At 55.8% G+C, this 26,078-nt stretch overlaps 9 protein-coding genes across 9 annotated transcripts; 6 read left to right on the top strand and 3 right to left on the bottom strand.

Annotated features, from left to right (window-relative positions):
* Positions 1-120: 120 nt before the first annotated feature.
* On the bottom strand, positions 121-1,245 carry E0L32_004467 (uncharacterized protein; the record flags this gene model as incomplete). Its single annotated transcript, XM_031138881.1, has 5 exons — positions 121-467; positions 528-752; positions 806-830; positions 888-1,121; positions 1,183-1,245. The coding sequence occupies 5 exons, from the start codon at positions 1,243-1,245 to the stop codon at positions 121-123; spliced, it is 894 nt and encodes a 297-aa protein (XP_030997198.1).
* Positions 1,246-1,571: 326 nt separating this feature from the next.
* E0L32_004466 (uncharacterized protein) lies at positions 1,572-3,388 on the top strand (the record flags this gene model as incomplete). The annotated part of the gene is made up of 3 exons (XM_031138879.1): positions 1,572-1,632; positions 1,696-1,795; positions 1,852-3,388. 3 exons carry the CDS (start codon positions 1,572-1,574, stop codon positions 3,386-3,388), a joined length of 1,698 nt encoding a protein of 565 aa, XP_030997197.1.
* A 2,293-nt stretch (positions 3,389-5,681) lies between these two features.
* Positions 5,682-7,244, top strand: E0L32_004465 (uncharacterized protein; the record flags this gene model as incomplete). The annotated part of the gene is made up of 3 exons (XM_031138878.1): positions 5,682-5,812; positions 5,883-6,517; positions 6,595-7,244. 3 exons carry the CDS (start codon positions 5,682-5,684, stop codon positions 7,242-7,244), a joined length of 1,416 nt encoding a protein of 471 aa, XP_030997196.1.
* A 595-nt stretch (positions 7,245-7,839) lies between these two features.
* Positions 7,840-10,133, bottom strand: E0L32_004464 (uncharacterized protein; the record flags this gene model as incomplete). The annotated part of the gene is made up of 11 exons (XM_031138877.1): positions 7,840-8,152; positions 8,266-8,275; positions 8,344-8,372; positions 8,439-8,825; positions 8,881-9,097; positions 9,178-9,230; positions 9,298-9,361; positions 9,428-9,464; positions 9,544-9,744; positions 9,796-9,894; positions 9,963-10,133. 11 exons carry the CDS (start codon positions 10,131-10,133, stop codon positions 7,840-7,842), a joined length of 1,581 nt encoding a protein of 526 aa, XP_030997195.1.
* A 2,992-nt stretch (positions 10,134-13,125) lies between these two features.
* On the top strand, positions 13,126-15,567 carry E0L32_004463 (uncharacterized protein; the record flags this gene model as incomplete). Its single annotated transcript, XM_031138876.1, has 4 exons — positions 13,126-13,259; positions 13,325-13,463; positions 13,516-13,958; positions 14,142-15,567. 4 exons carry the CDS (start codon positions 13,126-13,128, stop codon positions 15,565-15,567), a joined length of 2,142 nt encoding a protein of 713 aa, XP_030997194.1.
* Positions 15,568-16,236: 669 nt separating this feature from the next.
* On the top strand, positions 16,237-17,175 carry E0L32_004462 (uncharacterized protein; the record flags this gene model as incomplete). Its single annotated transcript, XM_031138875.1, has 1 exon — positions 16,237-17,175. The coding sequence occupies one exon, from the start codon at positions 16,237-16,239 to the stop codon at positions 17,173-17,175; it is 939 nt and encodes a 312-aa protein (XP_030997193.1).
* A 2,143-nt stretch (positions 17,176-19,318) lies between these two features.
* On the top strand, positions 19,319-21,279 carry E0L32_004461 (uncharacterized protein; the record flags this gene model as incomplete). Its single annotated transcript, XM_031138874.1, has 5 exons — positions 19,319-19,584; positions 19,643-19,664; positions 19,832-19,905; positions 19,992-20,768; positions 20,862-21,279. 5 exons carry the CDS (start codon positions 19,319-19,321, stop codon positions 21,277-21,279), a joined length of 1,557 nt encoding a protein of 518 aa, XP_030997192.1.
* A 570-nt stretch (positions 21,280-21,849) lies between these two features.
* On the bottom strand, positions 21,850-22,625 carry E0L32_004460 (uncharacterized protein; the record flags this gene model as incomplete). Its single annotated transcript, XM_031138873.1, has 2 exons — positions 21,850-22,012; positions 22,084-22,625. The coding sequence occupies 2 exons, from the start codon at positions 22,623-22,625 to the stop codon at positions 21,850-21,852; spliced, it is 705 nt and encodes a 234-aa protein (XP_030997191.1).
* Positions 22,626-24,473: 1,848 nt separating this feature from the next.
* E0L32_004459 (uncharacterized protein) lies at positions 24,474-25,627 on the top strand (the record flags this gene model as incomplete). The annotated part of the gene is made up of 3 exons (XM_031138872.1): positions 24,474-24,592; positions 24,650-25,431; positions 25,497-25,627. The coding sequence occupies 3 exons, from the start codon at positions 24,474-24,476 to the stop codon at positions 25,625-25,627; spliced, it is 1,032 nt and encodes a 343-aa protein (XP_030997190.1).
* Positions 25,628-26,078: the final 451 nt, after the last annotated feature.

Here is a 26,078-nt window from a genome sequence, read left to right as displayed (position 1 = left end):
GATTGATATCACTTCTAGTAGCCGTTGTCCTCGTGTCTCCCTTGTTCCCATTGTGTTTATGCGTGAAACGTATACACTACTCATACACTCTATATGCGACTTGATGATACATGCTTGGCTCTACATGCCGATTTTGACTCCAATTTCTTCCGCTATCTTCATAAAAGCCTGTGCTCTGTCGCTCCCCGGCTCGGACACCACTGTCGGCTTTCCCAAGTGCGCATCTTCTCCGATATTTGGATGCAAGGGGATGTCTCCCAAAAAGTCTATATGGTGTTCACTGCAGACCTTGCGAACTCCCTCACTGGACCCAAACACTGCCGTCTCGCCGTGGCAGTGCGGACACCGGAACACAGACATGTTTTGTACGAGACCTAGGATAGGCACGTTGACCTTTTTGAACATGTTGACGCCTTTGATGGCGTCTTTGACGGCAAGCGTGTGCGGTGTGGTAACGACAACCGACCCTGAAGAGAGGGACTGTAAGCTACACGTTCGTCACTACACAGAACGCATCCCAAACTCACCGTCGAGCACAATCTGCTGTGTGATGCTCAGTTGGGTATCACCGGTGCCAGGGGGCAGGTCCAGGACGAGGATATCAAGGCCGCCCCATTCAACCTCGTGGAGAAGCTGCTGGAGGGCCTTCATGACCATCAGGCCACGCCATACGACGGGCGCGTCCTCGCCTACGAGATAGCCCATCGACATGGTTTTGACGCCATAATTTGAGAGCGGCAGAAGCTGGTTGTCTTTTGTCACAGTATCAGCAATGGGTACCCAGGACAGGTCAGATGCAACGCACATACTTGACGACAGTCGTGGTTCTTCTGACAAGTTGAACAAGGTCGGGATGGAAGGCCCAAAGATATCGGTATCTAATATACCGGATCGGTAGCCTTGCCTCGCAAAGGCGAGAGACAGGTTTGCTGCCATTGTTCATCAGCTTGTGCACTGGTAGGGCTGGAATGCCGTCGCAGTGGGAGCTCACCGGCGACAGTGCTTTTACCGACACCTCCTTTAGCCGACGATACAGCTACAACTTTGGCCACATCCTTGATTTTGCGCTTCTCAGGTAAGCCGCGCTGGAAGCGTGGAATAGAGCCACTCTTGGGCAGGCCCTAAGTGGTGGCGTTAGTGTACAATGATTCGGCTGGCCGGCGGGAAGCGTTCAAGTCTCACCAAGGGATTCTCATGCTGAAGTGGCCTGAGAGAATGAAACAGCCGGCGACATGACAAGCTCATTGCCTCTGTGCTATGACATTGATCGTTCAATTCTTCACGGCCAGAGAGTGTACGATCGGGCTTCAGTGGAACTCTGACTGAGAACAGAGCTGTAGTGCTGAGGCTAGAGGGTTCTCTAGTGGCCGCGGGTACTGGAGCGCTCAGCCAATGGACGCCCGGCGCAATGTCCAGTCTCTAGCAAAGGCACAGAGTGGGGCCGTTTTGCCGTTGTCGACCGCCTAAAAAGTTCCCAGCTCTCTCGAAAAAATTCATGTGGGGGAGTTCGCCTATGAAAATGGAAGTTACATACAAATCTTGAGTGCAAAATCTGAAGATCGCAAGGCATCATGGCGCCCGTCAACCGCCGCAAGAAGCTCTTTGTTGATCCGGACGAGCCCCAAACAAAAGGTGTGTCATGGCCCAAGGACGTCTTCACTTGAAACAGACCATACTGACTATTTTCCCGTCCAGACTACGACCCGGAAGTCGATGCTCCAGAGGATGATGCCGAAAACAGTGATGATAGCGATGCTGTAGACAATGCTGGCACAGAGCACTATGTCTCTGTAGGGTAAGCTGAGAACCTAGATTTCGATCACCCTTTGTCGTCCTCTAACAACGGAATAGAAAGAGCAAGCTCCGACAGAAGCAAGCGCCTGCACTGGGTGCCAAGTATAGTGGCTCTCGTGTGAGTCGCGCGGCCTTGGAGGAGAGCAGCGAGGATGAAGAGGGGTCACAAGAAGACTCAGAGGAGGACGAGTCTGGCTCCGAAGAATTTGCCGACCCTGAGACCGCCGACCTCGACGCCGACGATGGCGAGGACCACGAGATCGAGAGCGACGACGCTCTGTGCGATAGTGACGAAGAGCATCTCAAGGATTTTACCTTCCGCGGAAGCTCAAAACCCAAGGTCAATGGTCAGAGGAATAAGCGCCCGGTTGCCGCTGACTTTCTGTCCGGATCCGAAGACGACGATGCCACCAGCAATGGTGGTGCAGATGTGGGGTCTGACGATGAAGGCGAAGACGAGTCTGATGACCTAGAAGGGCTGGACGACGACGACGATGATTCTGGCTCTAATGAAGATGGTGCGTCTATTTCTGGCGAAGACGACGAGGAAGAGTCGGATGAGGACGGTGAGTCGGGCAGCGAAGACGATGAGGACGCGGAAAAGTCGCACCAGGACAAGCTGAGCAAGACCATGAACGACATGAAGCAAGGGCAGAAGAGCATTCTTGCGAATATATCACAGGCTGCCAAGGCCGAGGCTGAAAAAGGTCTCGCTGTTCGACAGCAGCGGCGATCATTTGACGCTCTGCTCAACCTGCGCATTCGACTCCAGAAGGCCTTGGTCGCTGTCAACACGCTCAGTGCCGTGGATGAGGATGCTGAGAGTTCCAAGAAACCCTACGAGGCTGCCGAAGAAGCTGCTATCAAACTCTGGAACACCATCGACAGTTTCCGTGACAGCTTACTGCCTGCCTCCGCCGCAAGCGCTGGGCAGAAGCGAAAGCGGGAAATTGATGCCGACACAGCTACCCAGTCTATCTGGGAGATGATGGATGTCACAGAGAGCCAGGCACTTGCGCACCGCAACAAGGTTCTTGATAAGTGGGCTGCCAAAGTCCGAAGAACACCAGCAACGGCTGCCAGGAAGCTCATCGCCACGCCGAATCAGTCCCTGATCTCCGAGCTTCAGGACCAGATGCTCAACTCGGACAGGCTGGTCAAGCGGACCAAGATCCCGCGATCCTGTGCTCCCGCTCAAGCTGCCAAGAAGGTTGCCGAGGACGCCCGGATCTACGACGACGCGGACTTTTACCAGCTCCTGCTGAAGGAGCTCGTGGACCAGCGGTCCTCCGACACCACTGCTCCAGGCAGCGCCGTGCCTACTGTCAGGTGGGCAGCCCTTAAGGAGGCGAGGACGCGCAAGCAGGTCGACCGCAAGGCCAGCAAAGGCCGCAAGCTGCGCTTCAACGTCCATGAGAAGCTGCAGAACTTTATGGCGCCCGACGACAGGCGGTCGTGGGAGCAGGACGCCATCGATAGATTCTTTGGGACGCTGTTCGGCCAGAAGATGGAGCTTAAAGAGGACGATGAGTCGGACGACGAGATGGACGGTGTCAATGTCGAAGAGGAGGGTCTGAAGCTGTTCCGCAGCTGAAGGCTAGATATATACAAATCACAACGATCTAGATGACAGATCCAATAGAATACCACTGAAAAATTGATTCGCCATGGCCCCATCACCCAAGTCTTAGTCAATCCATCATCATACAGAGCGTTTGAGTCTTCAAGAGCCACCCCAGACACCAGCAACTACCAAACACACAAAACACGCTGCATGAAGCACGAGATGTACAGGCGGCCCGCCCAACACCTTTGGCCGGGTAGAAGCTTCCCCAGATGTGATGCGCCTGTATGCCCTCCTACACGGGAACAAATGGTACAGCGCAAAGGAGAGTGCGACAGCTCTACTGGTGGAGTCAAACGCTGCCCGGTGAATCAAGGACAGCGAGACCAGGCTGGTGGACAAGAGAAGACCGCCGAAGCAGTGGAGGACCAGCTCGGCTTCGGGTGTGGCACCGGGCAGCTGGCGCTTGGTCGAGAAGAGGAACGACAGTGCGGCTGGGGTCTCTATGAGGAGGTGTAGGACGAAGGCAAGCTTGGGGAGTTGCATTGCAGGGCTGATTGGGATGCACAGGTCTTGTGCTAGCCGATCTAGATCTGGCTCACGCAGCTCAGCTGGCGTTTTTGGTGTGTATGGGGAATCCGACCAATTTAAGCTCTTCCAATTCACCATCAATTCGCGTGGTTGGGAGTGCGGCTGTCGTTGGCGGTGGGCGTGAGCTTCTAGAACAAGTGTGCGGTTGTGTGGGAGTGCTGGCTTGGCCAAGGAATTGATTTTTTCCCCCAGGTAGCCCTGCATACACCTGATCAAGTGTCCTCAGTGCAATTTCCTCACCAACTCTTACCGACAAAACACGCAAGTATCGTAAATCTATGACGAGAATCATTGCCCTACTCTGGATCTTGCCTCTTACTATGCATGACTGACACCGTCGTCGTGGCTGACACATTCAAAGGTCGAAGCCACGCCGCGTACGTACCCAGACGGCCAAGCTGTCGTCCCGCAAGCGTCGGCCTGCCGTCCATCAATTCGTCCGATCGGGTCGACACCTGCATTGCATCTACAGCATACAGCATTAGTCGCAGGTACAATCCGCACAATTTCGCAAACCATTGGAGGTAATTGTGGACATGCCTCGGCACTGGGACATGCAGATGCAGACAGACAATGCTGTGACTGAGGTTCATGTTGAGCCCCTTCCAGAAACGGAGGTCAGCCCCGGTCTGCCGAGCACTTCTCTGACGCCTCGATCCTTGTCTTCGGCGCGAAGGAGGGGGGATCTTGCACGTTTCATGGCTACGTACTGCACCGATTTTCTTGTCTGGCCTTTTCTTTACGAGGGGCAAGCAATCCCAGATTGGGACGGGCTCCCCCGTTAGTTGTAGTGGAGGCTGAGCTGCCGAGACGCCGCCCAATGGCTCGCTGGATCGCCGAAACAGGATCCGTCAGGGATGTTCGAGATCTGAGGTGCCCGTCTCGTGAATGCGCCCTCTCTCTCTCTCTCTGGAGCCTGGAGGTATCTCCTCGGCCAGACCCTGCGGTCTTGTGACAACCTCTCGCCGGCTCAATGTGACTTCCGGAAGCACCGCTTCAAGGTTTAGAGTGACAGGATGCTTGCTCTGCAGGCCTCCGTCCGTTTTGTTGGGAACAAGCAAGCTGCCGCTGAGGTCGCCCTGCCTGCCCGCCTTATCCGTCGTTGATCTCTCGACAGGTACAAAAGTGTGTTGGGCTTGGCATCCATGTCTGTCCACATGAGAGAGCTAGGACAGCTTCGTGAGCCGCCGCCCGTCCCGTTCCACCGCCACCACCACTCTGCTACTTAGGTATCAGTCTTGCCTTCACGTTTCAAAAAGTCCACTCATTTCCCCTTTGGTGTCACTGTTTGCCATTGGGAAGGTTGGGTTCGTGCTTCTGTTTGTCTCTTGCTCGGGCGCAGAAAAGGGAACCTCCCTTTTCCTCTACTCTCTTTCTTTGTTCGCCTTCCCGAGTTTCTGTAGGAAATTTCTTGTCCCACCTGGCGCTTCATATTCTCCTCCTCACCGCTCGCTGGCATGAGATCATAGATTGCACTTTCTGCCATCATCACCTCGCTATCAACCGCTAGGCCAGCCACCTGCCCGCCTAACTTAGGTACCCAGAATCCGCCCTCAGAGCGGGAATACATCCAGACAGCTTGTGGTCCCCCCGCTATTCCAAGTCTCACACATTCGAAGCGGGTTAAATCACGACTTCAATCGTCAATTGAGCTCGTCGCAGCTCTCCAAGTGTGTTGCTGCTTGGAAGGGAGCTTCTTCTGTGACCAATTGACTGCGTACGAACCCTTGCGATGGCCTCACCCACCAGCTTTGGAGAGCTGGGCCTCTCAATCATAGGCGTGGGCTCCCAATACCCTCAGAATGAGCTCTCACCCAATGCGCTCGAGCTTCTGAGCAAACGGTTCTACCCAGAGTCAGATTCGTGAGTCCCGCCCGAGGAAATGTCAAGGTTCCTCTCTCTATCGCGCAGAAGCAAGCTAACGTTTGCGCAGGATGAAGAAGGTCCTGTCTATAAACCGGTTCACGGGCATAGACACCCGCTCATCCATAGGCACGCCGGACCACCCCCTGGTCAACCAAGAGAAGACGCCTTCCATCGCAGAGATACACAAGATCTTCATGAGCGACGGCGTGCCTCTGGCCATCAGCGCCGCGCAAAAGGCGATAGCAGAGGCGGGCATCGACCTCGCCGAGATCACGCACGTCGTGTCGACGACGTGCACCGACAGCGCGAACCCCGGGTTCGACCACTTCGTCGTCAAGGGCCTGGGCATCCGGCAGCCGGTCGAGAAGGTGCTCCTCCACGGCGTCGGCTGCAGCGGCGGCCTCAACGCGCTCCGGACGGCGGCGAACCTGGCGCTGGGGCACGCGATGCGGCGCCGGCCGGCGCGGGTGCTGGTGCTCGCGCTCGAGGTCAGCACGACCATGGTGCGCAGCGAGCTGGACAGCATCGACGAGCTGCAGGAGACGAGGATAGGCGTCGCGCTGTTCTCGGACTGCGCCAGCGCGGTCGTGCTGAGCAACGGCGTCGGCGAGCCCGTGGAGCCCGTCTACGAGCTGCTCGGGTGGGACCACAGGATACTGCCCGACACGGAGGCAGATCTCGGCTTCGATGTCGACCCCGTCGGTAAGTCTTTTTTTTTTTCCCCCGCATATACCCAGCCAGCGATGTCGTTTGGCTAACGCGCAGTGAACGCCACCAAGGCTGGAAAGTCGTCCTGTCCCCCCGGGTCCCCAAGCTCGCAGCCGGCGCACTGGAACCCTCCTTCTCGGACCTCCTCGCCTCCCTGCCGGACCTGCCGCCGTCCTACCGCAAGGCGGCAGACTTCGACTGGGCCATGCACCCGGGCGGCGCGACCATCCTGACGGGCGCCGAGAGCGCCCTGGGCCTGTCGCCGGAGCACATGCGCGCCTCGTACGACACGTACATCCGGCACGGCAACTCGAGCTCCGCCACCATCTTCAGCGTCATGGACCGCCTGCGCTCGGCCGAGATGGACCGGCTCGCGCCCGGCGGCCGGCCCAAGGACTACGTCGTCGGGTGCGCCTTCGGCCCGGGCATCTCGGTCGAGATGTGCCTGCTCCGGCGCAACCTCAACCTCGGCGGCGTGCCCGAGGAGGCGAGCGACACGAGCCGCAGCGAGGCGGCGGAGGAGGAGGACGGCGCGGACGCGCTGGCGGGCGGCGACGACGACGACGACGACGCGCGGGACTGGGACGCCGAGACGGAGTCTTCGCGGGCGTCGGTTGTGGGGAAGGACGTCGTCGGGTTCGAGGAGGCGCCGCCGTCGAGGGGAGGGGAGGTCACGGAGGAGTTTGTGCGCGAGGCGCTTGATGCGGTTGAGTTGGACTGAGTTACACACGCGCGCGCACACGCACACACACACACACCAGGGGATGGTTGTGGTTATTATACAAGAAGGGGGGATGGGATGAAGAGGGGCCATAGATTTCGCCTGTGTTTTGTTTTGTTTTGAGAAGATATGGAATGATCATCATGCTCCAGGCAGTTGAGCGACAATTCTTTTGTCAAGTATCATCAAGATTTGATTGGAACAAGGGGGGGTTTATATCCCGATACCTAATACGATTGATGGACTGATCATCCCCCCGCACTGCCTAGCAGTCGCAGAAAACGAAAGAGAGACTTTCAGCTATCCAACGAAGTGAAGAAGAGCCCTGAGAGAAATTGGACGAGATTGGTATCATGCGTGGCTGCTAACACGGCCGAGAGTTTGCGGGGAAGTGGTATCATGAGTTATTGAAACTGGAAAAACGAAACCAACCGGGCCAGCTTTATCCTTGTCGATCCCGTGCATCCACAAGCCAACTCCATGGGAAAGGGAAGAAATCACCGTTCAGAACCGGGCAGGGGGAAGTCGCAACCATTTGTCGTTCTGCCCCGGCTCTCCAAAAGGCAGGCAAGCCCTGCCGACGAGAAGCCATTCCCTATTTCTCGGGCTCCCTCGAGATGCCGGCCTGGAGCACGGAGCCCGCGTCGACGCCAAAGTCGGTGGGCTTGAGCCCGAGCTGGGCCGTGTCCCAGCCGTTCTGCTCGAGGTACTCGCGGAAGCGGACGTCCTCGTAGCGGATGGTGTCCTGGCTGACGTTGGGCATGAAGAGGAAGGTCAGGGCGGCCGACAGGAAGCACAGGCTCGAGGAGACGTAGAAGGGGTACTGGGCCGAGGCGACGTCCGAGTCGCCGCCGGCGTCCTCGATGAAGGGGTAGATGTAGGTGCCGACGAAGGCGCCGATCTTGCCGCTGGTGATCGATCGTTGTGTCAGTATGTTTTTAATTTTGACTTGGCCCCTTTTCTCCCTGTCTGAGCAAGTGGCTGGGCTGGGGGGACAGGCCCTGGGAATATAACAACTTACAAGGCGGCGGCTGGAAGGAAGAGAGACCGATTAGTCGACGTTTTCAACAAAGATACAGATCGGGGGAAGGGTTCTTACCGATTCCGTAGTACTGTCCTCTTACACCACTGGAGCATCAAAACACACGGTTAACACATAGTGCTAAGGAAGGATCTTGGAGCAGAGAAACATACGTTGCGCACGACTTGGAGGCCAGAAGACCGATGTTGTTGCCGGGCCCCAGCTCGCCGAGCGACAGGAAGATGCCGTAGACGACGGCAAAGGCGGCGACCATGTTCTCCTGGGAGAGGTTCTTGTAGTCGCCCGCCATGATGAAGCCGACGATGCCCTGGAGGGCGACGCCCAGGACGAGGGTGTACTTGGGCCCGAGCCAGTCGCTGACCTTGGAGCCGAGGATGGTGCCCGGCAGGTAGAACAGGTTGATGACCGTGTTCCAGCCGAAGATGGTGGTCAGGGGCGCGGTCTTGGGGTAGATGCTGGCCAGGATGGTCGAGGAGTAGATGCCGAAGGCGTAGGTCAGGAACTGGCGGAGAGATGTCATGTCAGTAGGCCACTCCCCCCTCCGCGAGAGAATATGAGTTGGCGGGGGACTGTTGACTTGCATCGTAGATGAACCAGATGAGGCTGACGATGAAGAGGCGCCAGCCATAGAACTTGAAGACCAGCTTGTACGGGGTCTTGACGTGGCGCATGGACTCGCGCTGGAACTCCTCGGGCTCCTTGATGAAGAGGCGCATGACGAAGAGGATGCAGGGGAAGACGCAGCCGATGGCCAGAGAGACGCGCCACTGGGTGCTCAAGTGTTGGTTCTGGCAGGCGGCGGCCACGACATCTATTTTTTGCTTCATGTCAGCAACTCAACCCTTGTTCTCTTGTCTGGTCGACCAAAGGCCAGAGGAGGAAACGGCTTACACGGCACGAAAGCACCGATGACGAAGCCTACATCAATCATGCTGTTGGTGAACCTGCGAAAGAGAAAAGCCCCGTCAGCAACTAAAAAGCCTTTTGATCGGATTGAAGGACAGCACATACAAGATGAACACCATGTGTCGCCAGCCTTTCTTGACTTCGCCCGTCGACTCGGCGCAGGCGACACCTATCCAGCTGTCGTTAGCCTACGTTCTCCTACCTGATTCTGTGGACACAATCGGGCTGTACTCACTTCCAGCCGGGTACTCGCCGCCGATGCCGATTCCCACCTGTACCGCGAAACCAGTCGCGTCAGTCCTGGCTGGCCCCGAGCGCTGTTTTTTACTTCTTGACATTGCTACTACTCACAAAGAACCGCCACGCGGTGAGGATCTGGAACATGCCGACGATGGAGCCATGGTAGTAGCTGCCCGCGCAGAGAGCGGTGAAGACGATGAGGATGACGGTTGAGACGAGGAGCGAGTTTGTGCGCGACCACTTGTCCGAGAGGAAACCGAATCCGAGCTGGCCAACGACCTTGTGTGCGTGGTCCCACCGGTCAGACGGGGACTGTGTGTGTGTGTGTGTGTGTGAAGTCTAGCATGGGTCATATATACTCACAGTGCCGGCGAAGGCGATGGCATTGACGATCTGCTTTTGGTCCGTGGTCCATTGGTCTGGGTACAGTTTACCGAAGATGGTCGAGACAGAGCCGATGACCTAGTAATGGTGGTTTGTAAGGGACACTGATCTCTATGTGCACTAGGGCCGAAGTTTCACAAACATACATTGGCAACATAACCATCCGAGAAGAGTCCGGCGCCACAAGCCACGACGGGGAGCGTGATGAACTTTCCTTCTTTCTCGAGGGGAGCCTCTCCGTCGACGGGGACCGGGTCAGCAGCAATGGCGTCCCCCGACGCGGCTTCATCACTCTTCTTGCGCCCAAAGTTGAACATGGTGGCAAGTATATTGGTCGACTCGTTGCCGCAAGGTTGTGTAGGTATCACTGTTCTTGATCAAGGACACTGGGATGCCAGCACAGCACACGGAGGGCGAGGAAGCAAATGAGCAGACCAAACTGGTGGGTGTCTGGTCGTCTTGTCGTCGAGAAATGGTGCCCGGGGCCGGAGTTCACGATGGTGCAGGGACAAAAAAAAGGCTTCAAGAATTGGACAAATCCGGGAGGGGGCAGTTCGTTAAATGCCAAACCTGGTAACTAAACCTTGTGAGGGCACATGCAAAGCTTGCGCGCGCGTGGTTTGCTCGGGTTTCGCCTACGCCTACCACTGCAGCGCTTCCTGTGGAGCCTCGAGATAGGTACGTAAGAGTGGTAGAGCAGCTTCAGCTTTGTGGACGGGTTGCATCCTCTACAAGTACGTGCAGCAAGAAGCGCAGTGATCTACGCACGATTGGACAGGGGGACGGCATGTACTTTTAGACGAATCCTTAGCCACGAGCTCGATAGAGAGAGAACCATAGGCCGGTGCGAGTGTGGGGATGACCTGGTCGGACGGGGGGTGATGGGGATGATGGGTGGGCTCGATGGAGAGAAATGGAGAGACAACAGACGATAAGATGGATCCTTGTGTGGTTGCATCCCAGATGGCGATATCGACCTGCCGTAATCAGACGTGCATCCAGCTGCTTCTCCACGGGTTACACTCATCTCGCCCTCCCTCGCCCTCGCTCTCTCTCTTATCCATGTTCTGTTCTTCAAGGAGATGTCGACTGTGTTCACAATGTTGCCCAGAAGACCAGCCTGAAGCCGATCTTGGGAACGAACGAAACAAGACTAGCCTAGCGATCAGAGCGCGGACCCGTCAGATGCATCTTGATGGATGACGTCGAGGGCTTCCACGGTTCGCCAGAGAATGACAAGCAACACGAAAAAGGCTTGACTTGGAGAGCCAAGCTTCCGCAGCTGGGGCCTAGCGCCGGGCTAATGCAAGCCACTCCCCCACACCTCGGCGCTTTTCGTTAGGCGACTGCACCACCTGGAGCATTCGCCCGAGTGGAAGAACGTCGGGTCTTTCTTTGTTCTGTGCCCGGTTGGACAGAGTGGGAAAAGCATTCGAGAATCATCAAATGAAGTTTTACACCTCCGGGGGGAGAGGCAAAAGCCGCGCGGCTGTACCACATGCTGCCTCACTCCAATCTCATTGGCCACGGCCAGAGATCCTCAAAAGCTGGGCAGACGGACTTCCCCGGCGGGCGGGCTCTGGTGGGAGCAGCACCCCCTGTGGCTCTAGTGCATATGATCTGCGTGCCAAGAAACAGCTTCAGAAGAGTCACGCGAGAAATTGCCTTGTTTCTACTAGCATCGAATCTGGTGTTATTCCGACTTTACATACCGTGGCCTTGACGCTTGGGTTTCCTAAGCTGCTGCAAGTCTCTTACGGGTATTCGAGAGTGTTTCAGTGAAACTCAACTTGAGGATTGCTTTTGACGGAACCGTGGATATCTGCAAGTCAATGGGCAGCCGTTGGTGGACCGAGTTAGCCACAGGACTGGATACCTAAACTTGTCTTGCCTGCAGACAGACAGACCTACCAAGTCTTCTCACGTAGTTCCAGACTCGATAACTTCTCGTGGAATAGTGGTCTCGACCTTGACAAGCCTTGGTTATCACTAGCAAATTTGGCCGCCCAGTCTCGTACACTCCGTACTGAGTTGTCTGGTTAACATCTGCTCTGTTCAGTTGTGGATCGCTTGCTGCACCATCTCAACATGTATCGTTAAAGCTGTCTTGCTTTAACTTGTCTTGTCATTTGACTATTCTCTCTTTTCTTCTGGGCTAATCTTCCTTTCCACTTAGATGAATTCTTAATTGTAGATGAGATGTATTCTCAAGCTGCTGGCCCTCAGTCCTTGCAGTCTTGGGACTCCCCCCTCATGCCCTCCTTCATCGTCAGGGACCATGCTTGTAAAATGTCCATTGAGCTCGAGTCTCACTACCATGCCATCACTCTCATCTAGCAACATAGTACCCAAGAATCCATATGTTCAACTGTTCAGCGCACTGTTCTGAGCTCAGCCGTCTCACCCTCAGCCTTCCTTCCTATCTCAACAACACTAGAGCGATTGACCGCGACTGTGCAGGCATATTTACAGACATACGGCTGCCTCCACAGTCATATTGAGAGTATCAGTACCTCTCGGTTCAAATCCTAGCCTAGGCATTATCTCCCTCTAGCTTAGAGTCTCCTCACATTGTCATCTGATATCGCGGTTCATCCGACGAAATCATCTCTTCTCATCACCAGCCACTGTAGATGAGACCGAACCTTGAATTCACAAACTTTATTGACCCCTCCGTCCCATCTCTACCTACCTAATGACACTTCCTTCATCTCTCACTCACCGTTCAGCTACATAGATGTAGATTCATCTTGCTCATCGCCGCGTAGGGCTAATTCTTCAATCCCAATCTTACTTCATCTTCTGTTCCTTGCCAACGATACAAAGGTCGCTTGTCCCAGTACTCACCCTTGATATCATTCTTCCTCTCACACGGTAGCCTTGCACCCTACCCTTGGGCATCAATGAATCCCGTCGTCACTCCAGCCTAATTTATCCTCACTTGCCTATCTTCACGTATACATCCTCACTTACACATCCTCACTTACAACACACCCTCACTTCCATACCCTCACTCACATATCCCCGACCCAAGTGATGCCGATATCCCTTATACCACGCACCTAGGCCATCCTTGGCTCCTTCCTTTTGCGCCTCAATTTCTGTCGTTGAAGGGGTATAAATTCTCTTCCTCTCGCTGCTGTGGCCATTCCTCTTTTCTCTCTCCTCCATCACACCATTGGGTCAAGGGATTCTACTCCTTCAACTTCAGCTCGTAGGCACTTCCAGATTACGCTTGCTTCTCCCAATTCTATTTCATTCTGAGGCAAACACCGAACGCATCTTGCACCACACCTTTGTCACTTCAAGATGTCGGATAGTCATCAATCTGACGGTCCAGTCGACCGTCACATCTCGCTTGAGGAGCAGCTTGAGGATGCTCATGAGCGTATTCAGTTGTTGGAGAATGTGGAACAGAACCACACTTTGCAGCTTCATGCCCAGTAAGTCTGGTCATCCGAGACGGCATCGGAATGGCTTGCATAATCTGACATTTCATTCACCTTAGGCAGCATGACCTGAACCGACTTCAAAATGAGCTTGAAGACGCCCAGGCAAGGGTGAACCAACTTCAAGCCGATCTGGCACAGGCTCAACAACAGCTGGCTGACCAAGACGGCCAAGGACGCCGGCGGCCCACCGAGCGAGTAAGTTTCACATATGTCGCCGTTGGCGCGATTTACTGACAAGGCGACGCAGACTTGGTACAGTAAACTGCATGAGGGGTGGGAGTGGAATGTGGTCTTCAAGTATGCCCAAGGCGAAGAGAACATGTCGACGAGGATTGATGTCCGCCATCCCGACGTGACCTTTGTTGATCGCACCGAGGCCGTCCTCGACTTCGCAGAGTACCAAGGGGGCATCGAGGAGCCAGTGAGCGACGCAGAGTCTCTTGGTAATCCAGAGTCTTTAATGATCGAATCTCCTGTGGACAACGACGCCTCGCCACCCTTTGATGCGATCTCTCTCGATCCAGAGATCGAGACCTCAAAGGGCCCGGACTTTAATGACCTCCCCGCCAATTGCCTGGGCCGAGTTCTCGAGCTGGTTCTTTTTCAGAAGTACAAATTGGTCCACTGCCTCAGCCGGCTCGACTCTTTCGACCCTCTTGACCGCGATGCAAGGCCCCCTCCCGACAGCGAGTATTAGGAAACTCACAGCGGGATGATCAATGCATTCCATTGGGGCGCTCGTGAATGCAACATCACCGACGCTTTCCGGCCGAACGATGTTCTCTCTGTCCTCCTGGTCTGCAGGCGATGGTACGGGAACATGTATACACGTTTGCATTCCTTGCAGCCTACTGACAAGACTTGACCAAACAGGTACTTCCTTGGCCTCCACGCCTTCTACGGCCTCAATACCTTTGCCTTCAGCAGCCTAGGAGAGCTCGGCCGGTTTTGCACCGGCATCAACACCCACCGGGTCCAGCGCATACAGCATATTGAGTTGCTCTGGCAGGGCAACTATTTCCTCGTCAATGAGCGCCACATGGAGAAACGTCGTCGCGGTAAAATGGAGGCATGGCGATCCAAGCGCACCGAGAAGCTCGACCATCTCGCCGAGATGAAACGTTTGAAGACCATGGTCATCTTCATCGACGAGAACCGGACCAGACGCATCTACGAACCTAACTGCGTTCAGGACCTTCATGAGAAAGAAACCCGGGGCCACCCAAACTATCGACCGCTCCGGAACATGCGTACTCTTTCAGGCCTGGACAATGTTCTTGAGCTGCGCGGGTTGTCGTACGTCAGACTCTATGACACCAGCGCCGGCGAGGAGAGCGGAGGGCAGAGAGTGCCTATTTGGGACTGGTCATTTCAAGAGCATGTCACTCGCGTCGTCACGCAGCACAAACTCCCCAACCGCCAAGCCGCAGCCGAACTTACAAGGCTCGCTCCTCTGTTCCCGGTCGTCGCTACCAACAATGACGACGACGATCTCTACACTCCTACTGATGACGATATGGCGGTCGTCTTGAGATGGTACAGCGAGGAGACTCAAGGACTGAACACCGGCAATGTCGCGCCAGGAGACCATAACGATGAACCCCCTAGTGATGACACACACAGTGTGTCCATTCCAGACTCTGAGGATGAAATGCCTCTGTCAGAGCCTGATTCTGACAACCATATGAATCTCGACGATACGGACTCAGATGACGATATTAGAGGGATTTCCGACGATGCCTCGCAGCACTCGAGCTCAGATGGCGACAGCAGTGGTGATGACAGCGATGACTCTCGATTTCATGGTGTCCGGCAGAAACAACTCAAGGATCTGACCAGCATCCAGTTTGGTGAGAGTGGCTCGTTCGTCTTCAAACGCGAATCATCGATGTGCTCGACTTTCAATTTTGACATTGAGGGCGTCCCAAGTCGAAGCCTCTCTCCCTTTATGAACCCTTCTGCAGCCTCATCCCCTCTGTCTCTGTTCCGAGCGGAGAGCGAGTCTATGTTCGTAACCCCTGAACCTGAGAGTGGTGGCGTCATAGATCTCACAGAGGATGAGAACGAATCAGTTGCGACTGACATCAAGAGACTGTTCTCAGTCTCGTCTGAGGACGATACGAATGGTTCGGTCTCCACTGAAGCCAAGAGGCACTTCTCGGTCTCTTCCTCTGAGGAGGATGGAGACGACGGAGACGGATACTCTGGACGACACAAGCGTTTCCGGACCGACTCGGTAATCCACAGCTCGCAGGAAGAAGTTGACGCGGAGCGTTTCACCTCGGAGCCGTGGAATTGAGTGGACATGAGCTTTTTTTTTTAAATTTGTTTGCGATGGGTTTCCACCCGAAAGCTTAGGAATAAACGAGCCTATGACACACATGAAGTGCGATGAATTTCACTAGCATATCAAGCTCAGAAGACTCTAATACGATGAAATTATTGAAGGGTTCGAAAACACTCTCAACTGGTCGGTATCAAAACACTAAAACACCGGTGCAACTTTAAAGAACCAATCTCATCTACTGAGGAATGCTCAAATTGGTTGGAACGGTGTTAGTGAAAGTACTTGACTATCCGTAGCCCACTGGTTTTAGATAGTGGCATAACCCTTCGTGAGATCCAGGGCAAGGGTATGCATTGGAAGCATTGAGGAATCTCCTTACGAACCTCCCAACTATTTGAAGTGATATGGCAATTTCGTTTTGAACGTTACTCGAAATTGTCCACCTCAGTTGCTCATGCATCGTCCATAATTAAAACATGGTCACAAGGTGTTTGCACCTTTCCCTCCTTCAGGAGAGTCGTGCCATGAAGATCTTGTCATCTCCCAGCTTCAAAGCCTAGCCAGCTGAAGAGGCTTCTCAGTCGATGCTGGAGGAGTTGGTGTGGTGCCGCTGCAAGCCCGTTGCAAGACTTCATCCATCACAACCCCTAGTTTCACAACAGCGGCCTCGCAGATCTGGTGATGCAGCACCACCCTCCTCCCATCAAGCTTGATCCCGTGCCGCCGGCCCGCCGCATTCCACTCGGCGGCGCTCACCCCAGCCCGCCGCAGGTCCAGCCAGGCCATGTTCGTCTCGACGGGCCGCAGCAGCCTCCCGCCCTTGGCGAGCCACATGCACCCGATCCGCTCGGCGAGCAGGTGGCTCGGCCTCAGGACCCCGCGCGTGTCCAGCTGGCCCTCGCCAAAGTTCTCGAGGACCGCCTGCTGCGCCGCGGCGGCGAGCACGCCGGCCTGCCGCAGCCCGCCGCCGATGCTCTTGCGGATGCGCCGCAGCGCCGCGACGAGCCGCGCCGGGCCCAGGACCATGGCCCCGACGGGCGCGCCGAGGTTCTTGCTGAAGTCGAGCGTCAGGACGTCGCAGCAGCGCGCAAAGTCGCGCAGCGGCGTCCCGCTCGCGGCCACGGCCTCCCACAGCCGCGCGCCGTCCATGTGCACGGCGACGCCGCCGCGCGCCGCGGCCCAGGCCTTGAGCGCGCGCAGCTCCGCCAGCGGCACCACGGCCCCCGAGGAGGAGGCGGTGTTCTCGACGCTGATCACCCGCGTGGGCGCCTTGTGCACGTCGTCGGTGACGACGGCGTGCTTCTCGGCGTCCCGGGCCGTCAGGTACCGCCCGTTCAGGGGCCGCACGGGCTGGATCATGGCGCCGCTCAGGTGCGCGACGCCGCCGGCCTCCCAGTGCACGATGTGGGAGCGCGAGTCGACGAGGATGGCGTGCGGCGGCTGCGCGAGCAGCGACCGGAGCGCGAGCTGGTTGGCCATCGTCCCGCTGATCACGAAGGCGGCCGCCTCGTGCCCGCAGAGCTCGGCCATCCGTTGCTCGAAGAGCGTGGTCGTCTCATCTTCGGCGTAGACATCGTCATGCAGGGTTGCTTTGGCGATGGCCTCGAGCATGCCGAGTGAGGGGGTAGTGATCACATCGCCTGCATAGTAGAGGGAACAAGTCAGTACTTTATGGTGCTGCTCTAAAGAAAGGTAGGGGGAAAAGGTAAACAAGGGGCTTATTCGGACTTCTGAAATCAAATGCGCTTCCCGTCTTGTCTGGACGTCCCCAGAACGCCGGGACGGTGTCCTTGCATACAGCATCCATGCCGGCCTGCCGCTGGGGTTTATTGCTGCTGTGTGAATCCATTCTGCCGGATTTCGTATGCATAATAGATGCAGTATATCATCATCAAAGTAACGCAAGCGCAGTCCAGCTCTTGTAGGGGCGGGCTGACCTTCGGTCTTATGGTGTTCCTATTCTGACATCTTACTCCCGACTCTGCTGCAAGGACGGAAACGAAGCAGGACGGCAGGAGCTCTCGAGCTAACTGGGATCGAGATCCTCTCCAAGACTCGGCAACTGCTCTTGCATTTGTTGTTCAATGGTGTCTTGGAGCAATGGCGGGTTTCTTCCTGAGCAGAAGCACTTTTAACACGTTCCCTTTAAGTATGGTATAGGGGCTGCGAGTAGATACACCCCCTTGAGAGCACTTCCCCTACTCGGAGAAAGGTACATGTATTGATCTCGTCCCGTAATACGATATGTGACAGGGAAGCCGAGCAAGTGATGGTCAGATCAGTTGACGAGCTGCTAACAGAAGTACTTGACTATCCATCCCATCCAGTCCATCTATTTTAGGTAGTGGAATAACCCTTCCGAATTTGCAGGGCAAGGATATGGCAAGCCTATCCATTGCTAATATTGAGGTATTTTCTGATGACCTTCCGTCAACTATACTGATCCCTCTTGGTCGAGTTCAAGTCACCAGGGCCCTTCGTTCATGAAGGCCCCTGAAAGTGCGTTATCCAGCCGACGAGCCGACCACTTCCGGCAACATGATCAGGTGCATGTATTTGAAGCAGGCTTGGCTTGAACGAATCACAAGCTAGATGAGGGTCAAGGCTCGCATTGGACTCATACTCTGGGGTCCGAGGACCAGAGAGTCTAGAAATCTACTCCGTGCTTCGCCCAAGCCCACTTGTGGAAAGCTGACAGTATCCCATCGTCATCGCTAGCTGATGACAGGCATGCCCCATGGCCCGCACATGTCCCGCAATGTCAGCGCCAAGGGCCAGTGCCCTCAGTGCCGCAGCGCCGCAACTGGTTAAATCTACGACGGGGTTACAATGGGGGCCGAGTTTGGGCCGCATGCAAGAGGTGCCGGTTTTGATGCATCACCAATAGAATCCCGAGATTGGGGAGTGTTTGACCTCATAAGGCTTACAACACCCGCGGCCTTGCTTCCGCTCTGGCCTGCAAAACGTTACACTAGGCACACATTGGTCCTCTGGAGCCTTGGCCAGGAGGAAAAATTACCAATGGTTTCCAAAGTGAGGGCTGTGAGAGGTTCACGGATGAATACGCAAGGTGACTGGATTGGGATGGGCTTGGACCCCAAAGGTCTGGTAGTCCAACCCAGTCACTTACAAAGACAAACAGGAACAAGGATCAATGCACGTACTCTGTAAGGGCTTATTTGAGATCCATGTGTGGAGGTGTAGCGAGCTGTACTCGGAACTCCGGTGACGGGTACCTGACAAGGGGCTGCAATTTCAGCCTGCAATTTGTGTTAGTGAAACGACGTCTTCGCATCCCGTACCGGCGTTGTGCCGAGTTGATGTAAACCATGCTTAGAAATCTAGAAATAACACTATCAAAAGTACAACGCAGAATCTGACATATAGGAAGTGCATGTGTTACTCCTCTGTTCGCCAGCGCGGCGGAATGCGATGCCGAATGGAGTACCTCGAAGACGGTGATGAAGTAGGCTTGTTAGTGTTCACCTTCCGTCCTTTCTTTTTCTCGACACTTTCGAAACGATGTGACTGTGAGCACTAGTATCGTGCTCATGCGTGGTGGATGCAACCCGGCCATCGAGGGCAGGGGCAGTAGAGGGGAAGGGGGGAAAGAAAAAAGCAGTGATCGTATTAGACTGGGAGGCGAATTGGGTAACTCTGTGGTAAGACTCGCATATGCAAAGAGTTTGCATTGTCATTATAGCTAGAAAAAGCTACAAGCTGGGACCTTCCTGCCTCCCGTGTGCTGCTCACCGTGTTCGACATGGCTCCCTCAACGTTCAAGTCTGATGAGAGCCCATGGTCTCGACAGTCTCCGTCTAATGTTGGCAGTGACGACGAGAAGACCCTTTCCCGGGACCATGTCCGCGTTGAGGCCCACGATGAGTTGCAGTTGGCTCCCTACGGGCTCGAAAGGAGAAGCGATGGTCTGTTGTACTTTGTCACCGGTGCTACTACCCACCCCAGGAATTGGTCGACAGCCCGAAAGGCTTTCGATACGGCCGTCATAATAGCTTTGGAATTTTACACGTATGTAAAAGTGGCAGTCTTCTTCGTCGCCAGTACAGACTAACAAGATAACCTGCAGGACTGTTATCAGCACAACCGGTGTAAGTGTTGACCCCCTAGCCTTCTTCACAGCGCACCATATCGGGCACACAAATACAGGATCAAGGCATAGAATAGAGAAAACCTGATGTGTACATCCCTAAAAGGATGAGAAGACTTGTTCACCACTGCCTTTATGATGCTGACGCAGCGACTCTCGCATGAACAGGCGTCTGTGGCCGACACGGCTGGTCCCGAGCTCGGCCTCGACAGGGTTCACTCACTCATTGCATTCACTTTCATGTAAGCCAACATCCAGTTTACTCTATCTTCCGGAGCACTCATCGCTCCTGTGATACAAACCCCAAATATCGACCAACCCGGCCCAGGTACCAACTCGGCCAAGCCATAGGCGGCTGTCTCATCCCCCCTTTCTCTGAAGTCTTCGGCCGTCGTTGGCCATACTTTGTTTCCTGCGCCCTGTTCTCCATATTCAGCGTCGTCATCCCCTTGGCAGGAGTGCCGGGGATATTCATCGGACGCTTCGTAACGGGCCTCGCCTCTGCAGTGCCCTCGGTCGTCATCGCCGGCAGCATCGAGGATATCTTCAATGCCGAGCGACGGGTCTGGATCGTGCTGGGCTGGAACGTCGGCACTACGGTGGGCCTGTGCATGGGCCCCATATACGCTGCATACATCACCGCTGCCGTGGCGTGGCGATGGGTATTCTACAGCTCCGGAATCGTCACGGGGCTGTTGTTGGTCGCGCTGCTGTTCGTCAGGGAGAGCCGGCCGAGCATGCTGCTCCGCCGGCAGATCGACAAGCTGCGCAGGGAGACCAGCATCACCGACCTGGGGTGGCATAACCCAGACTCGTCGCCCGACCTGCGGTCGCTGGTGGACATCGTGGTCGTCAGGCCAGTCACCCTGCTTGTCACCGAACCCCTGGTGATCATGATCGCCACCATCTCTGCTGTCTCATGGGGCATCATCTACCTCTTCACCGAGGCGCTGACCGCGATATACACCTCCCTGGGCTTCACGCGCACCCAGGCCTCCCTGCCGTTCCTGGCCATCGCCTTGGGCACGATGCTCACCTTCGTCCCGAGACTGTGGGACATGAAGGCCGTGAAGGCGAGGCAGGCCAAGAACGAACCCATCCAGCCGTAAGTGTTTTCTTACATCCTGATCTCTCCATTCCTAAGCTTGCTCACGCGATTGTATTTTGCGTCTTTCCCACAGGGAAGACAAAATCATAGGCTTCGCCCTCGCGGCGCCGGCCCTGGCCGTCGGCCTGGCGGCGTTCGCCTGGACGGTCCCGCCCGCGGTCCACGCGCACTGGCTGGCGCCGACGGCGCCGCTCGTCGCCGTCGGCTTCGCGGTCAACGAGCTCGCGTACGTGCTGAGCGGCTACCTGTCGGACTCGTACCTGCTGTACAGCGCCTCGGCCTTCTCGGGCCTGGCCTTTGTCCGCGCCGTCGTCAGCGGGCTGATGCCCCTCGTCGCGCACGCCATGTACGCGGCGCTCGGGGCGAACCTGGCCGGGACGGCGCTGGCGAGCGTCGCGGTGGTCTTCTGCGCGGTGCCCTGGGTCTTCTTCCGGTACAGCAGGGTGCTGCGCGAGCGGAGCCCCTTTGCCAGGCTCAGCCTCGAGGTGCATCGCCAGACCAACGTTGAGCTGAATTAAAAGGGACGAGAGGTGCAGTTGGACAAACGAGGTCGTTGGGGGAAAGGGACTTACATGCCACGATGCATTCTTTGTCTTTTTTTATCTCTTTCCGTCCTTTTATGCTGTTTGGTTCGCAGCAATCGTGGTCTGCTTCTGCCCTTCTTCCGTATCCTTCCTGCGTCTCCTTTTCCAATGCATGTTCTTCATGATTCACATCGTCCAGAAATGGCAGAAATCTTGTCACTGGGTTTTGCGGAAGAAGCAGAACAATGTCCATTTCGCCTTGCGCAGAAGCAGAGAAACCAGAGAAACATTCCAAGGATATAAAGCTCAAACACAAGAGCTGACGAACTACCCTACAATGCAAACAGCAGATGCAAAATCCCACCCAATCATTGCGAAAAGTCTCTCTCCTCGGGAATAACCTCCTGCCAGTGATGGCATAAGATCCTCGTTTTTAGACAGGTGGAAATACCAATGGCAAGAGCCTTTCAGAAGCATATTGCCCAAGTACTCAAGTCATCCACACTCAATCAATCAGCCGGTAACTGATCCGTCCGCCGTCGAGCATCTTCCCTTTAAGCGGTCTTCTTCCACTGGGCGTAGACACCCATCAAACTGCTGAGGGTACCAGCAAGGCCGACAACACCGTCGTCGAAAGCAATCCAGCCGAGGCCGGAGGTAGGCACGGTCAAGTCGCACAGGTCCTGGATGACCTGGGTGCGGGCAGCGGCGCGCTCACTGGATTTCAGCCATGATTAGTACAACGATCGTTTTGTGAGTGCAAGGCTCGCTCTCGGCTGGTAACTCACATGACAATGCGCTTGCTCTCGACGACGCCCTCGCCGTTCTTGCGGTCGACACGCGCCTCGCGCTGCCGCAGGACGTACAGCTGGTAGAACTGGCAGACCAGACTGCAGCAGATACCCATGGCCCAGAAGCGGTAGGCCTCGCGCTGCAGCCTCTTGGCATTGGCGGAGGGCCGGACGCCGAGGGCGCTGGGCAGGGTGGCCAGGTCGAAGGTCAGGTAGCCGGCATAGCCGAGCTGGCGGCCGACGGTGGCGTAGCGGACGACGGGGTCGGCGGTGCGGGCGTCGGCGGCGCGGGCGGCGGCCTGGAGGTGCTCGACGTTCTTGCCGGCGCGGAGGGCCTTGCGGACGAGGCCGAACTGGGTCTTGAGAGCGTTCCAGGGGGCGATGGAGGTGGCGGTGGCGTTGGTGCGCAGGAGGTACCAGGCGTAGAAGCGGGCGAAGTACTGGATGGTGCGCATGAGCTTGTCGCGACCCATGGTGGTCGCGATGAACTTGAGGTAGTGCGACACACTAGGGTGGTAGATGAGGGCGTCGGCAACCATGGTGGGCAATTTGTTCTCGTGTTTGTGTGGATTTGAAAAGGTCCTGTCTCGAAGGGAAGGGTGGTTTTGAAGTGACAATCAGGTTGGATTGCTGCTGTCGCAGGTCGTCCAGATGACTTGTCTGTTGGAGGCGCGGAGGCTAAAGTACAAGTAGGGGACTGAATCCGGGGATTTAGGATGGGCGGAAGCTCTGGCCGGGTGCGGGGATCGCGAACAGGTGAGAGATAAGGCAAGAGAGAGAGAGAAGATAGTCGAGGTGACAAGCCTGTGTGATTGTACAATAACTCGTATTTATATTGAGAACAATCTGAAAGCCGGAAATCCCTTGACAGTAAAGAAAGGGGGTATCTCTGGGTGTTTCGGTGCGAATAGTGTCTCGAAGGGAGAGCGAGCCAAAATCTGATGTCTCCTTTGGGGTGATTGCGGTGCTTTGGCGCACCTTTTTTGGCTTTGGCCTGATGGAGTCAAGCAATTATCTCGGCAGCACTGGAGTCGCGTTCTCACATGCCGAGGTATTTAGCGTGTGCCAGCCATTGGGAAATGACACCGCACCAGGCCCTGGCACTGGCGCATGACCGCCCGAGCAAAGGGCTGCTGATGAGCACCTAGAATTTCAGGCGACAAGAGAAGACGCACGCCACAGAAGGACGAAACCGAGCCACAGCTGGGACCTGGACGCAAGCCACAGCTACCTTACGGAGTGCCTAGGTAGGCAGTTACCCCTCCATCTCCTGGTCCTCCCTCCCCCCGCAGAGCCAGCCCTGAGCTCGAGTTGGAGCTGGGAGACGAATCCGTTCATCAGCCCAATCCCCATGTCGGAACAATTACCCGCGCACATGAATACAACTCGACTCTCGCGACCTCGATCGAGGCCATGTTCCTGAACAATGACCGGCTGGCTTCCGGCCATCCGATCCTGACCACACCTGCATCAGACAATCTGGCAATGACACGGAAGCAAGAATCTTGCCACGGCTCTCTCGGCTGGTTTTGCACACGACACCGGCACCTCGAAGACTTGATGCCTCCTTGCCTTACTCCTGACCACATAGACTACGAATCCTTCTTATCGTCGACGGGGGGCTTTTATCATCTCCAATTCTGCCCTCGGAGCCATGGATCGAGCTATCGTGCCCCATTATCTGCAAACCACGCCTCTCATTGCCGGAAAGACTTGCTTGAAGCTTTCCAGGTCCCACCCTGTTTCGGGACAATGTGGAGGCGTGACCTAGGCCAGGCGTCCCGGGAAATCCTCTTTCGCTCCATGCTTCCCCAACTCCCCTCGGCCGGACAGCGCGACAAGCTGGTCCCGCCAAGCTGCTACGGTACCTGGGTCGGAATGGATCCCTTTCGCAGCCATCGATAGCCGTTCTTCTACCGGCGATCCAATCCCCGTGCCTGGCCCTCCGGCACACGTAGAGGGGCAGTCAGTCGCCTGGATAACGAACTGACGATGGTCTGCTCGACATCGGCAATCCTTAGGTAACTGTAAAGGCCCCCCCCAGAGTAGATATACTTGCCCCGTCACGATCGTAGAAAACCTAGCGCCCTCCTCTTTCTATTTCCTCTTTTCCCTTCCCTTTGGAACGATACCACTTGCACACGATTCATCCACCTAAGAGTCCGTTCCCTGCCCTCTTGTGACGTCGGCCTGACATTGATTGCCCTATCTGGAGCCGGACAATTGCTTAGCCCCACCATTCCACGATCCATCCTCCCGATACTTTGCTCGGGAGAGCTCGTCCAGCGTCCGCGTGCCCGTTCTGTTCATTCTTGGACACTATTCTGCGTTTAGAGCACTGATTCTACCTTCTGCTTCCTTTCGATACCCCGCCACAAACCATCAAGATGGCTACCAACGGTGACCAGGCGGCTATGCCCGAGCAGATCAATGTCGACATCAAGACCCTCACCCGCTTCCTCACGGAGGAGCAAGTCAAGCACAAGGAGGCCACCGGTGACTTCACGTAGGCTCCTCCTCCACCCTTCCTACACAGTTCTCCAGCTGACAGCTGCAATAACAGGCTTCTCTGCCACGCCCTCCAGTTCTCCTTCAAGCAGATTGCCTACTACATCCGAAGAGCTACCCTCGTGAACCTGACCGGCCTCGCTGGCTCGTCCAACACCACCGGCGATGACCAGAAGAAGCTCGACGTCATCTCCAATGATCTGTTCATTGCCACTATGCGGTCGTCCGGCAAGGTCTCCCTGCTGGTCTCGGAGGAAGAGGAGGAGGTCATCTACTTCAAGGACGCCAAGGACGCTCGGTACGCCGTCGCCTGCGACCCTATCGACGGTAGCTCCAACCTCGACGCCGGTGTCTCGGTCGGCACCATTTTCGGCGTTCACAAGCTCGCCGAGGGCTCCACGGGCACCAAGGAGGACATCCTGAAGCCCGGCACCGAGCTGCTGGCAGCCGGCTTCACCATGTACGGTGCCTCGGCCCAGCTGGTCATCACCATGAAGGGCGGCTCCGTCAACGGCTTCACGCTCGACAACGGCCTCGGCGAGTTCATCCTGACCCACCCGGACATGAAGCTGCCCAAGTCGCGCGCCATCTACTCGGTCAACGAGGGCAACTCGCTCTACTGGGAGGACAACGTCAAGGCGTACTTCAATTCCCTCAAGGAGGCACAGGCCAATGGCAAGCCCTACAGCGCCCGTTACATCGGTAGCATGGTTGCCGACGCCTACCGGACCCTGCTCTACGGCGGCATCTTTGCCTACCCGGCCGACAAGAAGAGCCCCAAGGGCAAGCTCCGTATTCTGTATGAGTGCGCGCCCATGGCCATGGTGTTTGAGAATGGTAAGATCTTCTCTCTGTGCATCCAGGTTGATTTTAACAAGATCGCTGACCTTTTCTCTCGACAGCTGGTGGCCAGGCTGTCAACAGCAAGATGCAGCGCATGCTCGAGATTGTGCCCGAGCACATCCACGACCGCTCCGGCATCTTCATGGGCAGCTATGATGAGATCGAGAAGGTCAAGTCCTTCCACAAGTGAACGACGAAACGAAACCAGTAAAAATCAATAAAATCATACAACAAAAAAACAAACGGCCACATCAGAACTTTTGCCATCCCGGCATTCAAATTGCATGAATTGGCGCTGGCACACACTTGGCTTTCAAACAGGGGGAGGGGAAGGGGACGGGGAGACGGGGAGACTGCAGGATCTAGGTTGGAATAATCTGTGAATGGCGCTTTCTTATGGAGATATCTCTGGAAAATGATATGACCAAGAATGAGATCGATCTGAGATACCTCTTCAATGATGGTTTCGGGACTTCGCATCGTCTAATTTGCCGCCGCTAAATACTGCTACTGCTGACAGGATGTCAAATGCGACCCTCGGACTGTCTGACGAACCACATACGCCCCATTTGAGCGAATGAGGGGTCAGTACAGGGGGATCGCGGTTCCTGGATTGCCTGCTCTATTGCCCTCCAGGTGTT

Source organism: Thyridium curvatum (genome assembly GCF_004353045.1).
Source record: "Thyridium curvatum strain D216 chromosome Unknown NODE_21_length_474914_cov_86.438106, whole genome shotgun sequence".
NCBI classification, from domain to species: domain Eukaryota; kingdom Fungi; phylum Ascomycota; class Sordariomycetes; order Thyridiales; family Thyridiaceae; genus Thyridium; species Thyridium curvatum.
Note: the sequence above shows the minus strand (reverse complement) of the source record. Positions and strands in the feature narration are given on the sequence as shown.